The sequence below is a fragment of the Carcharhinus amblyrhynchos genome, chromosome 2, assembly GCF_965287045.1.
Source record: "Carcharhinus amblyrhynchos chromosome 2, sCarAmb.v2.hapA, whole genome shotgun sequence".
In the NCBI taxonomy this organism is placed as follows: Eukaryota; Metazoa; Chordata; class Chondrichthyes; order Carcharhiniformes; family Carcharhinidae; genus Carcharhinus; species Carcharhinus amblyrhynchos.
The window spans coordinates 143372508-143388175 of NC_137325.1; the positions used below are offsets into that span (position 1 = coordinate 143372508).

Consider the following 15668-nt stretch of genomic DNA (forward strand, 5'->3'; position numbering starts at 1 on the left):
AAGGCAATGGCACCTGGGAGACAGGCCAATGGCAGGAGTGGATGGGGCAGGTGTAGGTCACATGGTTTGAACCTTTAGGACGGCGTCCAATCAGAATTGGCAAACTCCGATGGTGACGTTTCTTTGGGATAATGCGGCTTACAGGCAAAATAATCACTTCCAGACAGAGGGACGGATTTGACGGAGACATTCTAGGCAGCGAGGCAATGGGAAAAATAAATCCCCGGGGTTAGATACCCGGTTATTCCCACATCAGGGGGAACAATTCACCTCCATTGGCTCTTCAAACAGTCCTGACTGATAATCTGGATGCTGGAGGGAGGGGGAGAGTGAGGGGGAGGGGGGAGTGAGACGGGGGGAGTGAGGGGGGGGAGTGAGGGGGGGGAGTGAGAGGGGGGGAGTGAGGGGGGAGAGTGAGTGGGAGGAGAGGAGGGGGAGGAGAGGAGGGGGGAGAGAGGGGAGGGGGGAGAGAGGAGGGGGGAGGGAGGGGGGGAGGGAGGGGGTGGAGGGGGGAGAGGAGGGGGGGAGAGAGGGGGAGGGGACAGGGAGGGGGGAATAAGGAGGTATTGAGAGGAGGGGGAGGGGAGAGGGAATGAGGGGGGAGTGAAAGGGGAGAGAGAGGATGGGGAGTGAGGGAGAGTGAGGGGGGCATGAGGAAGGGGGAGTGAGGTGGGAGTGAAGAAGGGGAGAGAGAGGGGGGAATGAGGAGGGGGGGTTTGGAATAGGAAGTGAGGCGGAATGAGGGGGAGAGAGGGAGGGGGACAGAGGGAGGGGGACAGAGGGAGGGGGACAGAGGGAGGGGGTGAGGAAGGGAGAGTGAGCTGGACGGTTGGTGTTTGTGAGCTGCTATCAGTGGGCCTGGGGACGGTGTGTGGGGGGGGGTGAATGGCAGTGAGTTTTGGGATTGACTGTCCAAAGACGGGAGAGATGCCGTGTCACTGTCCTCCCTCCCAGAGTATTATAATCACTCTTCCCCACACCCTCCATTTTACCCTCTCCCTCTTCCTCCACCACACTGACTTTTAGTTTTACCGTTTCCTTTTAGTGAAATATTTGCCCCACCTGATGCCACGATTCGAACAGGGTGGGGGGGGCGGTTTTACACTGGGGAGTCCCAGTTGCTATGGCAACATGAAATCTTTACACACGTGTTAGAATATCATAGAATCTACAGGGCAGGAAGCCATTCGGCCCATCGAGTTTACACTGACAACAATCCCACCCAGGCCCTATTGCCCTAATCCCATGCGTTTACCCTCCCAGTACCCCTGACACTAAGGGGCAATTTACCACGGCCAATCCACCTAGCCCACACGTCTTTCGGCCTGTGGGAGGAAACCGGAGCACCCGGAGGAAACCCACACGGACATGGGGAGAATGCGCAGACTCCACACAGACGAGCCGGGAATGGAACCCGTGTCCGTGAAGGATTTCCAGGCTGTTATCCGGGCCGGGCGTGGCCACGTTATAAACTCATCCGCGGCGGCCATCCCAGTCCTGCCACGACCCTTAAACCTCCGGCTCAGAGACAGCGGACGCGACCAGGAGACCCGCTATTCGACTGGGTGGGGCATCACAAATGAGCCGGTTGTGGTTTGCCACCCACGTGCGTTTCCCACTGGATTTCGTTCTGGGGGAAATGTCTGGGGGGTGGGGTGGGGAGGGGGGGGGTCCCTAATTATCATTCTGTTAGTGCCCTCCCCCATTCTACCCCCCCCCCCCCCCCCCCCCACCACCCCAACCACCCCAACCGGCCTCCTCCCAAACTCGGAGCTCGGTGAGTATCTCCAGCGGCTCAATGATGGAGTGGGGAACGGTGACCCGTCTGGAAGGGAGAGTTGGGTTGGGGAGCGTGGGAACGACAGGGGCAGGAGTTAACGCGGGAATAATTGGGGAATAAAACCGGTTCCCGGCGCCGGGGGAACGTGGGGCCAGGCTGCCGGTTAGACATCGTCCCTCGGATGGTTCCAGTGACCCACCCACAGAATCTCACAGGGAAACGGCGGCGCCTGTTACAATATTGACTTTTTATAAACTCGCAACGGTGCAGAAAGAGCTTATACGGTGAAGGGGGTGGAAAAAAAATAAAGAAAAAATATACATGATTATCCTGACTTCTATTCCCTACTGCCTCCCCGCGCCCTGCCTCCCGCTCCCGCTCCGGCTCCGGCTCCAGCTCCCTCCCGCAGACACACGGGAATCCTGGCTGCTTTGCACGGCAGTCGGGGCAGGAAGACCGCAGGCCTTCAGAAAAGCTGCTTGCTTTTCTTCAGAATCATCTGTCGCCAGCTGGGCGCGTTGTTAAATTCCTCCCTGGTCATCCCGAAAATGTCCTGGAAGTCCTCGTCCGACAGGTATTCCTGGGGGACAAAACGCGCACACACAGAGTTTATCTCACAGAGCGAAAGGCTCATCGACCAGGGAGAGAATCACCGCACAGTGCACCGGTTAACTGAATCCCCCTCCTCCCCTCCCCGAATCATAAGAACATAAGAAATAGGAGCAGGAGTAGGCCATCCGGCCCTTCGAGCCTGCCCCGCCATTCAATAAGATCATGGCTGATCTGAAGTGGATCAGTTCCACTTTCCCGCCCTCTCCCCATAACCCTTAATCCCCTTGTCTATCAGAAATCTATCTACCCGTGACTTAAATATATTTAGTGAGGTAGCCCCCACCACTTCAACGGGCAGAGAATTCCAGAGATTCACCACCCTTTGAGTGAAGAAATTCCTCCTCAACTCCGTTCTAAACTGCCTCCCCTTAACTTGAGGCTGTGCCCTCTAGTCCTGCTGTCCTTTCTAAATGGGAAGAATCTCTCTACCTCTACCCTATTCCATCCCCTTCATTATCTTATACGTCTCTATAAGATCCCCCCTCATCCTTCTAAACTCCAATGAGTACAGACCCAGTCTATTCAGTCCTCTCTTCATAGTCTAACCCCCTCATCTCCGGTATCAGCCTAGTGAACCTCCTTCTGCACTCCCTCCAAGGCCAATATACCTTTCCGTAAGTACGGCGACCAAAACTGCACAGCACCAAAACTACTCCAGCTGCGGCCTCACCAGTGCCCTGTACAGCTGCAGCAAGACCTCCCTACTTTTATATCAATCCCCTCGCTATGAAGGCCAGCATCCCATTTGCCTTCCTGATCACCTGCTGCACCTGCAGGCTGGGTTTTTGCGACTCATGCACAAGGACCCCCAGGTCCCTCTGCACCGTAGCATGCTGCAGCTTTTCTCCCTTTAAATAGTAATCCCTCCTACTATTATTCCTGCCAAAGTGGATAACCTCAAACTTGCTAACATTGTACTCCATCTGCCAGGTCCTCGCCCACTCGCTCAGCCTATCCAGATCTCTCTGCAGACTTTCCACACCCTCCGCACAATTTGCTTTTCCAGTCATCTTCGTGACATCAGCAAATTTCGTCACCCTGCGCTCAGCCCTCTCCTCCAGACCATCTATATAAATGGAAAATAGCTGAGGCCTCAGCACCGATCCCTGCGGCACTCCACTAGTCACCAACCGCCAATCAGAATAGCACCCATTGACACCAACTCTCTGCTTCCTAATTAGACAACCAATCCTCTATCCACGCTAACACCTTACCCCCAACTCCGTGCCCCCTAACCTTCTGTAGCAACCTTTTGTGCAGCACCTTATCAAACACCTTTTGGGAATCTAAAAACACCACATCCACCGATTCCCCTCTGTCTACCGCACTAGTCACATCCTCATAGAAATCCAATAAATTCATCAAACACAACTTCCCTTAACGAATCCGTGCTACGTCTGCTCGATCAAACCATTTGAATCCCCCTCCCACCCCGCTGAGCCCCTCAAAGCACCCACTCCCCCTCTCCGCGGCACCCACTGAGACCCCTTCCCAGCCTCCCCCCCCCCCCAGCGCGAGACTCCCGTCTCTCCCCACCCACCCCCCCAACTGTCCCACTTTCCTGCGAGGCCCCAAACAACCACACCCCCTCATCCCACCCACCGCCTCTTCCCCAACTCCCGAGATCCCAAAACACCCACCTCTCCCCTGCACCGCCCCCCCCCCCAACAGCACCAGGCTCCCCACTCCTCCGACTCACAACCCAGCTTCCAAACACTCCATCTCCATTCGCCTGACGAGAGGGCAAAACCCGAAATCTTGTGGGTTTTACTATCAAGTTGGACTCTGACCTGGTTTTTGAGAGACTTCTTACAGCGTTTACCCAGTCCAACACCGGCATCTCCACCACCTCGGTTTGGAAGCTTGCCCTCTTTATCAGTCTCCCCCACCCGGTTCATCCCCCCCACCCCCCCCCCCCCTCGTTTAGAGATACGCGCGCACCCTCAGACCCTCCGAGTGTCCCGCCTCCGAGGGAGTCGCCTCCTCACCTCCTTTCTCTCAGGGTTGACGTTGCTGGGCAGCTCGCTGGCCGTTTTATTGATCAGCATCTCTGGCGGGTAACACTCCTTCCCGTTGACCAGGGTGGGTCCGGAGGACTGGGGGGAGGAGCGGGGGCCGCCCCCCGACACCGGGGGGGGAAAGCCGGAGCAGCCGAGCCTGGGGACTGGGAAAACCCCGAGCTGGGGGCAGGGCTGTGGCCTCCCCTCCGATTCAGATCCGTGTCGTTGAGATCCTGAAAGGTGCACAGAGAGAGAGAGAGAAACGCCCGCCTTAGAAAGATCTAGAAGCTCCGTCAGGAATGGGAATAAGCGGGGAGAGCAAAGCATCGGCAGGAGCGTGGGATTGCGACACCCCCTCCCCACCCACCATCTCTCCCTCCCCCGACTCCCACCCCCCCACATTCCCCCGGAACCCCCCCCCTCACTGCCCCCACCCCAACTACCCCTCACCCTATCCATCCCCGCCCCATCCGCCCTCCACACCTCTCCCCCCACCAGATCCCTCACACCCCACCCCCCACCCCAGGCTACTACCCACCGCCCCCCCCCCCCCCCTCCACCCCCCCTCCCCCCCAGCCTTCTGACTTAGAGTCAGAGAGGTTTACAGCATGGAAACAGGCCCTTCGGCCCAACTTGTCCATGCACCCCAGTTTTTACCACTAAGCTAGTCCCAATTGCCCGTATTTGGCCCATATCCCTCTATACCCAACTCACCCATGTAACTGTCTAAACGCTTTTAAAAAGACAAAATTGTACCTGCCTCTACTACTGCCTCTGGCAACTTGGTCCAGACACTCACCACCCTCTGTGTGAAAAAATTGCCCCTCTGGACCCTTTTGTATCTCTCCCTTAAACCTATGTCCTCTAGTTTTAGACTCCCCTACCTTTGGGAAAAGATATTGACTATCTAGCTGATCTGCGCCCCTTCATTATTTTATAGACCTCTATAAGGTCACCCCTCAGCCTCCTACGCTCCAGAGAAAAGAGTCCAGTCTACCCAGCCTCTCCTTAACCATCAAATCCTGGTAGCAACTTAGTAAATCTTTCTCTGCACTCTTTCTAGTTTAATAATATCCTTTCTATAATAGGGTGAGCAGAAACTGTACACAGTATCCCAAGAGAAACTCAACACAAGGCAGATAGGAGGGGTAGCCAAGAGGGTGTCACTCACTGGGCCCAATGCTACCATCGCATCACACCCATTTTTGAGCGCGAAAACTTGGTAGAGTCGGGCATGAGATGAGTATCACGATCCGCGCCCACCTCCGCACTGCTTCCCCCCTTTATTAAGGGGCCGAAAATGGCTGTGATGGCCATTTAAATGCATTTGCACGCATTTAAATTGACTTAATAGACCGCACGCCCAACCTTACCGGCACTTCCCCCTTCAGCACTGCGTTCGCCCATCCAGAATCAGCGCGGAACAGACATGCCCCACAGAGTCTGATGTGGGCACCCCAGTTAGTGAGGGGCATCTGATGGCTCTCTGCTTGAGATGGGTGGGGGGGGCGGGGGGGGGGAGCGTTTGGGGTTGGTTAAGGGGTCGTCCGGTGTCACTGTCCTGAGATAAGGGGGTAAGGGACCCATGATCAGTTTGGATGGTGGGGTGTGGCGGGGGGGGGTAGATAAGGGGGTCAGTAATACTGTGGGGGGGGGGGGGCAGTGTCTGTGAGGGTCGGGGGAGGGGGGGGGCGTTATCCATCCTGAGAGGGATGTGGCAGGGAGCCACTTTCTATCTTTTTTATTCTGCGCGTGTGCAGTTGGAGACTCCGATCAGAGCTGCAGGATTTCAGGCGTGTTAAACCCGGCGTACAGTCCTCTGCAGCGCGATTCGGAATCGCTGATTACTTTTTTTTCAGGCAGAGTGTGTCTGGGGGCGCTGAGAACGGGTTTAAAAGTCAGATCTGAAACACTCCCAGTTTCAAGTCCGCCCAGCACGGTTTGTGCTAAGTGACCATTTACCAAAATGTGGTTTTGGTACGAGTGAGTTACAACAGAATGAGAAAACTCGAATAGAAGGCGACATATCGATATAAAACTGTGATAAAATATCGTGCAGTACTCACCACCGTGATCTGTGAGATGCCTGAGACGTCTCCCAGTTTACCCCTCATCTGATCATAACTGCTCCCATTGCCAGTCTGCAGAGAGAGGGGAAAAGTTACTTTCACTGGGTGTGATCTTGATAGAGCGCTACAGAACTTGCTGAGCTGAGAGACCCTTCAATCCCTTTCTAAAAATCAAATCATGTTTGTATTTAACATTTCAATGCAAAGACTGCCGAAACTCTACGTCGATTCCGTGTACACTTCCCGCTGTCTTGGAAAAATAAAATGACCCTGAAACCATTGCTGGGCTGTCAGGACCACCCAACTGGTTCACTAATGTCCTTCAGGGAAGGAAATCTGCCATCCTTACCTGGTCTGGGCTAAACTTTAAAGTTTGTTTATTAGTGTCACAAGTAGGCTTACATTAACACTGCAATGAAGTTACTGTCAGAATCCCCTAGTCGCCACACTCCGGCGCCTGTTCGGGTTACACTGAGGGAGAATTTAGCACGGCCAATGCACACTAACCAGCGTGTCTTTCAGACTGTGGGAGGAAACCGGAGCACCCAGAGGAAACCCACGCAGACACGGGGAGAATGTGTAGACTCCGCACAGACAGTGATCCAAGCCGGGAATCGAACCCGGGTCCCTGGCGCTGTGAGGCAGCAGTGCTAACCCACTGTGCCGGCCCATGTGACTACATGTGACTCCAGGGCCACAGCAACATGGTTGACTCTCAACTGCTTCTGAAATGCCTCATATTTCAAGGGCAATTAGGGGTGCCGACATCCCATGAATAAACAGAACATAGAACATTCCAGCGCAGTACAGGCCCTTCGGCCCTCAATGTTGTGCCGACCAGTGGAACCAATCTAATGACCCTCTAACCTAAACTATTCCAATGTTATCCATATGCCTATCCGCTGACCATTTGAACGCCCTTAAAGTTGGTGAGTCCACAACTGCTGCAGGCAGGGCATTCCACGCCCTTACTACCCTCTGAGTAAAGAACCTACCTCTGACATCCATCCTATAACTACCACCCCTTAATTTAAAGCTATGTCCCCACGTGTTAGCCATCACTATCCGAGGAAAAAGGCTCTCACTGTCCACCCTATCTAACCCTCTGATCATCTTGTATGCCTCAATTAGGCCACCTCATAACCTTCTTCTCTGACGAAAACAACCTCAAGTCCCTCAGCCTTTCCTCATAAGACCAATGTTCAACTAAAGTGGCTCAAGGAGTTTACTGGCTACTCCTGCTCCTAATGTGTAAGTTCACACACGTGCCCTGTCCAATTCTGTCTCAATCAAGACCAATCTTCCTCGGTGGTTTTTAGTCGATGGGTTGGGGTGGGCTGGTCTGGTCAGGGACAAGAGTGGGACTAGGGGTAGTGACAGGTGAAGGAAGCCGAGGGTTGCTCTGATGCCCCTCCCAGTGGCCAGCGGTGGAATAGCAGCGGCTCAAGGTTGGGCATAGAAAGGACCCGCTCACTCTGTCACCAAGAGATGGCGCACAAGAGCACCTCCATTGTTGAACAACGTAAGAGGAACTTCCATTCGATGAGCGGCCTCTAGTCGTGGGAGATAAAGGAGGCAACAGCCGCGTGGTACCTGTGCCACCTTTCACCTGATGTGGGAAATGGTAGATCTGGTAAGGAAGAATGAGGAGAGGCAATGGTTTGGTGAGTGGCACCGGGAGTGAACATGAGGCACTCATCCTGAGAGAAGGCTGGTAAAAATCTAATGGCATCCAGGGTTTAATTAACAGGGAAAAGGGTTGGATTTTATGCCCCCGCTCTCCACCGGGAATATTTTCAACAAAGCAACGTGGGAAATACAATTGGCAAGCCCACCATTGTCCCACCCATAATGCACTGGGGGGGAGGGGCAGCCTATCCGCCATATTGAAATAAATAACTCAGGGTTAATTGAACACATTACTGAACCAAATAACTGGGATATTCCACTGCCCGTGGTTAGTGTGGACAGGTGGGCAGGAGGGGGCAGTATGCTTTCTGAGGCCAGGTTGAAAGAGGGGTCAGAAGGAAAATAGTTTAAAGTTTATTTATTGGTGTCATAAGCAAGCTTACATTAACACTGCAACGAAGTTACTGTGAAAATCCCCTAGTCGCCACACTCCAGCGTCTGTTCGGGTACACTGGGGGAGAACATAGCACGGCCAATGCACCCTAACCAGCACGTCTTTCAGACTGTGGGAGGAAACCGGAGCACCCGGAGGAAACCCATGGAGACACGGGGAGAATGTGCAAACTCCACACAGGCAGTGACCTGGAAGCCAGAATTGAACCCGGGTCCCTGATGCTGTGAAGTTGCAGTGCTAATCACTGCGCTACCATGAGGGGTTTAACATTTGAGTCTCCTCATTTCCCGCCCAAGATGTCACCCTCCATTTCTTTCCTCACTGCCTGCCCGCCAGAACTTACTCCCTCCCCCCTCCCATCCTCCTCCCCACCTCCCTCGGCCTCAGATCCCTGCCTCCACCAAAGCCTGCGGCCTACGCGCCTGCGGGCAGCCATCACTCTCCTTCCTACAGTCCAGGCTGTGCCCACTGCTAAGCTCTGGCCACTCGGATTGGCTGGACATCCCAAGAGAGGGACTTACGCTGTTCCCACCCACCCCAACTCCCTTACAATCCAAATCAGGCACAGGTCAGGAGTGTGCTGGAATACTCCCCACTTGCCTGGATGGGAGCAGCTCCAACAACACTCAAGAAGCTCAACACCATCCAGGACAAAGCTCAATTGGCACCACACCCACAAATATCCACTCCCTCCACCACCGACGCTCAGTAGCAGCAGTGTGTACTGTCTACAAGATGCACTGCAGCAACTCACCAAAGATCCTTAGACAGCACCTTCCAAACCCACCACCACTTCCATCCAGAAGGACGAGGGCAGCAGATACATGGGAACACCCCCACCTGCAAGTTCCCCTCCAAGCCACTCACCCATCCTGACTTGGAAATATATCACCGTTCCTTCACCGTCACTGGGTCAAAATCCTGGAATTCCCTCCCTAACGGCATTGTGGGTCAACCCACAGCACGCGGACTGCAGCGATTCAAGAAGGCAGCTCACCCCCACCTTCTCAAGGGGTAACTAGGGATGGGCAATAAATGCTGGCCCAGCCAGTGACACCCATGTCCCATCAGTGAATAAAAAAAAGGAATCCAGCCCTTAGAGTATAAAATACAGGTAGGTACACAGATCTAAAAGCTGCCACTTGTTTCCAATTCAGGGCTTGGCTTTTGAAAGGATTCGAAGGCCCAGGACAGGGGACCAAGGGGATTGTTAGAACGGAGTCAGGGGAGCTTCAGATTTGCGGAGAGGTTTGAGAAGCTTGGGGCAGAGAGGGTAAAGGGGAGACGGACAGCGGGGTTCAAAATCACAAAGAGTTTGATGGAATGAATAAGGAGGAGCGGTTTCCATAGTTACCAGAGGACAGAGATTTAAGGTTACTTGGCAAAAGAACCCATGAGAAGAATTATTCTTTAAGCCAATAAGTTACTTATGATTTGAAATGCACTGTATGAAAGGGTAAACACAGTAAGAAGTCTCACAACACCAGGTTAAAGTCCAACAGGTTTATTTGGTAGCAAAAGCCACGAGCTTTTGGAACACTGCTCATAGAACATAGAACACTACAGCACAAACAGGCCCTTCGGCCCACAAGTTGTGCCAATCATATCCATACCTCCCAGACCTATCTATAACCCTCAATCCCATTAAATCCCATGTACTCATCCGGAAGTCTCTTAAAAGACCCCAGTGAGTTCGCCTCCACCACCACCGACGGCAGCCGATTCCACTCACTCACCACCCTCTGAGTGAAAAACTTACCCCTGACATCTCCTCTGTACCTGCTCCCCCGCACCTTAAACCCTATGTCCTCTCGTAGCGACCATTTCAGCCCTGGGAAATAGCCTCCGAGAATCCAATAGCCTCCGAGAATCCAAAGAGACACTCGACTTATCTGACGAAGGGGCAGCGCTCCGAAAGCTAGTGGCTTTTGCTACCAAATAAATCTGTTGGACTTTAACCTGGCGTTTGTGAGACTTCTCACTGTGTTTACCCCAGTCCAACGCCGGCATCTCCACATCTCTGTATGAAAGGGGGCAGGAAGCAGGTGATGGCCTAATGGTATTATCGCCAGACTTTTAATCCAGAAGCTCGGCCAATGTTCTGGGGACCCGGGTTCGAATCCCGACACGGCAGATGGGCGGATTTGAATTTGATTAAAAAATATCTGGAATTAAGAATCTACTGATGACCGTGAAACCATTGTCGGAAAAACCCAACTGGGTCACTAATGTCCTTTAGGGAAGGAAATCTGCCGTCCTTACCTGGTCTGGCCTACATGTGATTCCAGAGCCACAGCAATGTGGTTGGCTCTCAACTACCCTCCAAGGGCAACTAGGGATGGACAATAAATGCCCAGCCAGCGACAACCATGTCCCACCAGTGAATAAAAAAAACTTAACTGATTAAAAAGATCAGAAATTTGCAGAGTTAGAAGAATAGGGCTGGGGGGTGGGAATAATCTCTCAAGAGGGTAGACGGGCTGAATGGCCACATTATGAAATTCCATGAACAGATCTCCAGGGGAAAGGAAGAGAAATAAACCTTAACGTCACACAGAAAAATTCGCAGTTAATTCGTAGGCTCTCTGTGGAAGAACGTTGAGTTTCACGGGCAACGATGTCTTCAAAGAGAGGGGCGGGAGGGTGAATATATTTCAAACATGTGTTGAGGGTGATGGGGGGGTCAGGAGGATCTGGGTTGAGGGTGTATCTGACTCACGCTCCACTTGTGCGAATCCCAGGCGTTGAACCAGCCCGTGAAGGTCAGCGGTTCGCGGCCTTGCTTCACTTTGATGATGGGCGTGTCCAGGTCCCGTCCAGCCGGGTGGGTTTGTAGATACTCCTTCGCCAGTATGTCCGCCTGCTTCCTCTCGTAGTCATTGGCTAAATGGCCCAACCACAGGAACAGCTGCAGGATTGAGAACAACACCTCAGATTAGTCCTCCAGGCTCTGCGACTGGGGGAGGAGGGGGGGGGTGGGGGGTTATGTGGAGAGGCGGGATGGAGTGAGGAGGAGGGGGGGGGGTGGCGGGGGTCGAGGCAAACCAGTCCCAATCCTGGTGGAGACTCTGTAAGCCAGCAGTGAAAGAGTTAACATTCATCGCACGGACAAGCGTTGGAGATACCGTACTGGATTCTTTCACAAAATTAGTAGGCCACTCGGCCCATCGATCCTGCTCTCCCCCCATTCAGTACAAATCATGGCTCATCTTGGGTTTCAACTCCATTTTCCCGCCCACTTCCCATTTCCCTTAATTCCTCGAGGGACCAAATAGCTATCCCAAAGCCTGAAATATGTTCAGCGATGGAGCACCCGCAACCCTCTGGGAGAGAGAATTCCAAAGATTCATAATCCTCCGAATGAAGAAATGTCTCCTCAGCTCACTCTGAAATGATCCGCCCCCCCCTTATCCTCAGATTGCGCCCCCTGTGTTTTAGGCTCCCCGACCAATGGGACCAATCCCTGTGTGTCCACCCAATCAAACCCCTTCAGAGTTTTATATGTTTCGGTGAGATTGGCTTGATCTTGGGATTGGACGTAGCTCGGCACAACATTGAGGGCCGAAGGGCCTGTCCTGTGCTGTAATGTTCTATGAGATCATCTCACATTCTTCCAAACTCCAGAGAATATAAGATACAAGATTATAAAATATAGGAGCAGAATTAGGCCACTCGGCCCATCGAGTCTGCCCTGCCATTCAATCGTGGCTGATATGATTCCCATCCCCATTCTCCTGCTTTCTCGTCATAAATCCTGATCCCCTTATTAATCAAGAACTTATCTATCTCCGTCTTAAAGACACTCAATGACCTGGCCTCCACAGTCTTCTGTGGCAAAGAGTTCCACAGATTCCCCACTCTCTGGCTGAAGAAATTCCTCCTCATCTCTGTTTTAAAGGAACATCCCTTCACTCTGAGGTTGTGCCCTCGAGTTCTAGTCTCTCCCACAAGTGGAAACATCATCTCCACGTCCACTTTATTCCAGAATCCACAGAGTCCCTACAATGCGGAAAAGGCCATTTGGCCCATCGAGTCTGCACCACAACTCTGTGAAAGAGCGTGGCACCCGGGCCCCCAACCCCTGCTCTAACCCTGTAACCCTGCAAATTTAGCGTGGCCAATCCATCTAACCTGCACACCTTTGGAGTGTGGGAGGAAACTGAAGGAAACCCATGCAGACATGGGGAGAACGTGTAGACTCCGCACAGATAGTGACCCAAGTCCAGGAATCAAACCCGGGTCCCTGGCACTGGGAGGCAGCAGTGCTGACCACTGTGCCACCTCAATCGGTTTGATAACTTCGGAAAGAGATGAGGAGAAATTTCTTCACACTGCGGGTTGTTGAGTGGTGGAATTCTCTCTGAGAGGGTTGGTTCTCCTTCGCTGAATAGTTACAGCGATGATAGGATGATTCACCACAGTACAATGATTTTTGAACAACGAGGGAAAGTGCTGAGGTGAAAGGTCAGCCATGATTGTACTAAATAACGGAGCAGGCTTTCGGGCCTACTCCTGCTGCGGTTGCTCGTAAACAGTCACTTCCGCAGTCTTGGTGACTGAGGGATGGCCCAGTAGAAGTCTGAGTGTGAGTAAGAGTATAACAGACCATGGTCAGGAACACATAGAGGATGGCACAGTGGCAGTGGTTAGCACTGCTGCCTCACACTGCCAGGGAGCTGGGTTCGATTTCTGGCTTCGAGCGACTGTCTGTGTAGAGTTTGCACATTCTCCCCATGTCTGCATGGGTTTCCTCCCACACTCCAAAGGTATGCAGGTTGGGTGGATTGGCCATGCTAAATTGCCCTTTAGTGCCCCAAAATGTCTAGGTTAGGTGGATTAGCCATGGTAAATGTGAGAGGTTATGGGGTTTGGGTTGGGAGAGGGCCTGGGTAAGATACTGTGTCAGGGAGTTGTTGCAGCCTCATTGGGCCGAATGGCCTCTTCTGCACTGTGGGTATTCTGCTATTCTAGGTAATGTTGACCAAGAAACCATTGTCGATTGTTGGAAAAACCCATCTGGTTCACTAATGTCCTTTGGGGAAGGAAATCTGCTATCCTTACCCGGTCTGGCCTACATGTGACTCCAGAGCCACAGCAATGTGGTTGACTCTCAACTGCCCTCTGAAATGGTCTAGCCAGCCACTCAGTTATACCGAAACCACTACAGACAAGTTGAACCAGTATGGACAACAGCGATTCAAGATGGCTGCTCACCACCACCCTCTCATGGACAATTTAGAATGGGCAATAAATGTTGGACATGCCAGCGGTGCCTACATCCCACGAAAGAATAAGAAACACAGTTAGAAGAAGGAGGGTGGGAAAAGGAGTGTGTGGGGGGTAATGATTTTGTGTTTCTGTTCTGTAAATACTGTGTCACACGGTATGTGTGTGTGTAGTGTTCCTGATAGCTACAGCACTGATAGGACAGCTAAATATCATTCCCTCATCACTTTATCTATATCGAAAAATAATCCAAAGAGTCAAAAAGGTGATGGAAACTACACATAAAGGCTCCAAATGCAGCATCTAGCCTGGCAACAAGAGCAAGACAGTTTTTGGTATAGCCCTTGTAACACAGGCCACTCAAATCATCTCCACCAGAATGATGGTGGAGAGAATTTTTTTTTATTCATTCATGGAATGTGGGTTTCGCTGGATTGGTCAACATTTGCTGCCAATCCCTAATTGCCCCTTGAACTGGGTGGCTCCTGGGCCATTTCAGAGGGCAGTTGAGAGTCACCCACATTGCTGTGGGCCTGGAGTCACATGTAGGCCAGACAGGGTAAAGACAGCAGACTTCCATCCCTAAAGGACATTAGTGAAGCAGATGGGGTTTGGATGAAAATCGGAGATGGTTCCTTGATCACCATTACTGAGATTAGCTTCAACTGAATTCAAATTTCACCATGGTGGGATTTGAACCCGGGTCCCCAGAGCATTAGCCTGGGCCTTTGGATTACCAATCCAGTGACAAGACCACTACACCACCATCTAAATTTCCAGTTAGTGTCTCAAGTAGGCTTACATTAACACTGCAGTGAAGTTACTGTGAAATCCCCTAGTTGCCACACTCCGGTGCCTGTTCGGGTACACTGAGGGAGAATTTAGCACGGCCAATGTGCCCAACCAGCACGTCTTTCAGACTGTGGGAGGAAACCGGAGCACACAGAGGAAACCCATGCAGACATGGGGAGGATGTGCAGACTCTACACAGACAGTGACTTGAGCCCAGGATCGAACCCAGGTCCCTGGCGCTGTGAGGCAGCAGTGCTAACCACTGTGCCATCCTGTCTACCATAAGACATAGGAGCAGAATTAGGCCACTCGGCCCATCGAGTCTGCTCTGCCATTCAATCATGGTTGATAAGTTTCCCATCCCCATCCTCCTGCCTTTTCCTCATAACCCCTGATCTCCCTACACCATGTACAGGGAGATCAATTAATCAGGTACAACTGATCAGAGAGGCTACCCCTGCCATCATTCGCCATGCTGGTGTACAGAAAGGTTAAGGTGCAGAGTTTGTAATCAAGAGGTGGGACAATGGAGCAGGGGGAGAACCCAGTACACCTTCTAGTCTCATAAACAGATACTGGGGGGGTTGGGATAAGAATTGGGCAAGGCTGCTGGATTTGGATGGGCGATGTTGGGAGTGACCTTTGCGATGGTGATGGCTGCTTCTGAACCAGTTCATACCTCCTCCCACGTGTCCAATAACATGACATCATCCTCATCGAGGTCCTCTTGAGTGAAGGCAAAAACTTCAGTCATGATGAACCGTCCAGTCTGATTGGAGCATTCAAAGAGGCGAGGGTCATAATCAGCGTCTTCCTCCTGAAATCTGCAGTTCACACAAGCATTGGTTATCCACCGAGAGAGAGACAGCAAAAATCAAAGACCAGAACAGCACAGGGACAGGCCCTTCAGCCCGTCAAACCTGCGCCAACACATGCCTCCACGCGGTCCGTATCCCTCAATTCCCCGCCTATTCATATATCCTCTTAAACATTGCTATTGTATCTGCTTCCTCCGCCTCCTCTGGAAGCGCATTCCAGGCACTTATTACCCTTTGTGTAAAAAACCTGCCTCTCACATCTCCTTTAAACTTTCCCTCTTTTACCTT

The 15668-nt window shown here is 52.3% G+C and overlaps 1 protein-coding gene across 1 annotated transcript in view; it reads right to left on the reverse strand.

Moving 5' to 3' along the window:
* Positions 1–1742: 1742 nt before the first annotated feature.
* The window catches only part of vill (villin-like), a 77656-nt gene continuing 63730 nt past the window's right edge, over positions 1743–15668 (reverse strand). The window contains 6 exon segments of the mRNA XM_080213633.1: positions 1743–2360; positions 4381–4529; positions 4532–4625; positions 6459–6533; positions 11264–11452; positions 15242–15386. Coding sequence (XP_080069759.1) covers positions 2247–2360; positions 4381–4529; positions 4532–4625; positions 6459–6533; positions 11264–11452; positions 15242–15386 — 766 coding nt within the window. The 3' untranslated portion in view covers positions 1743–2246.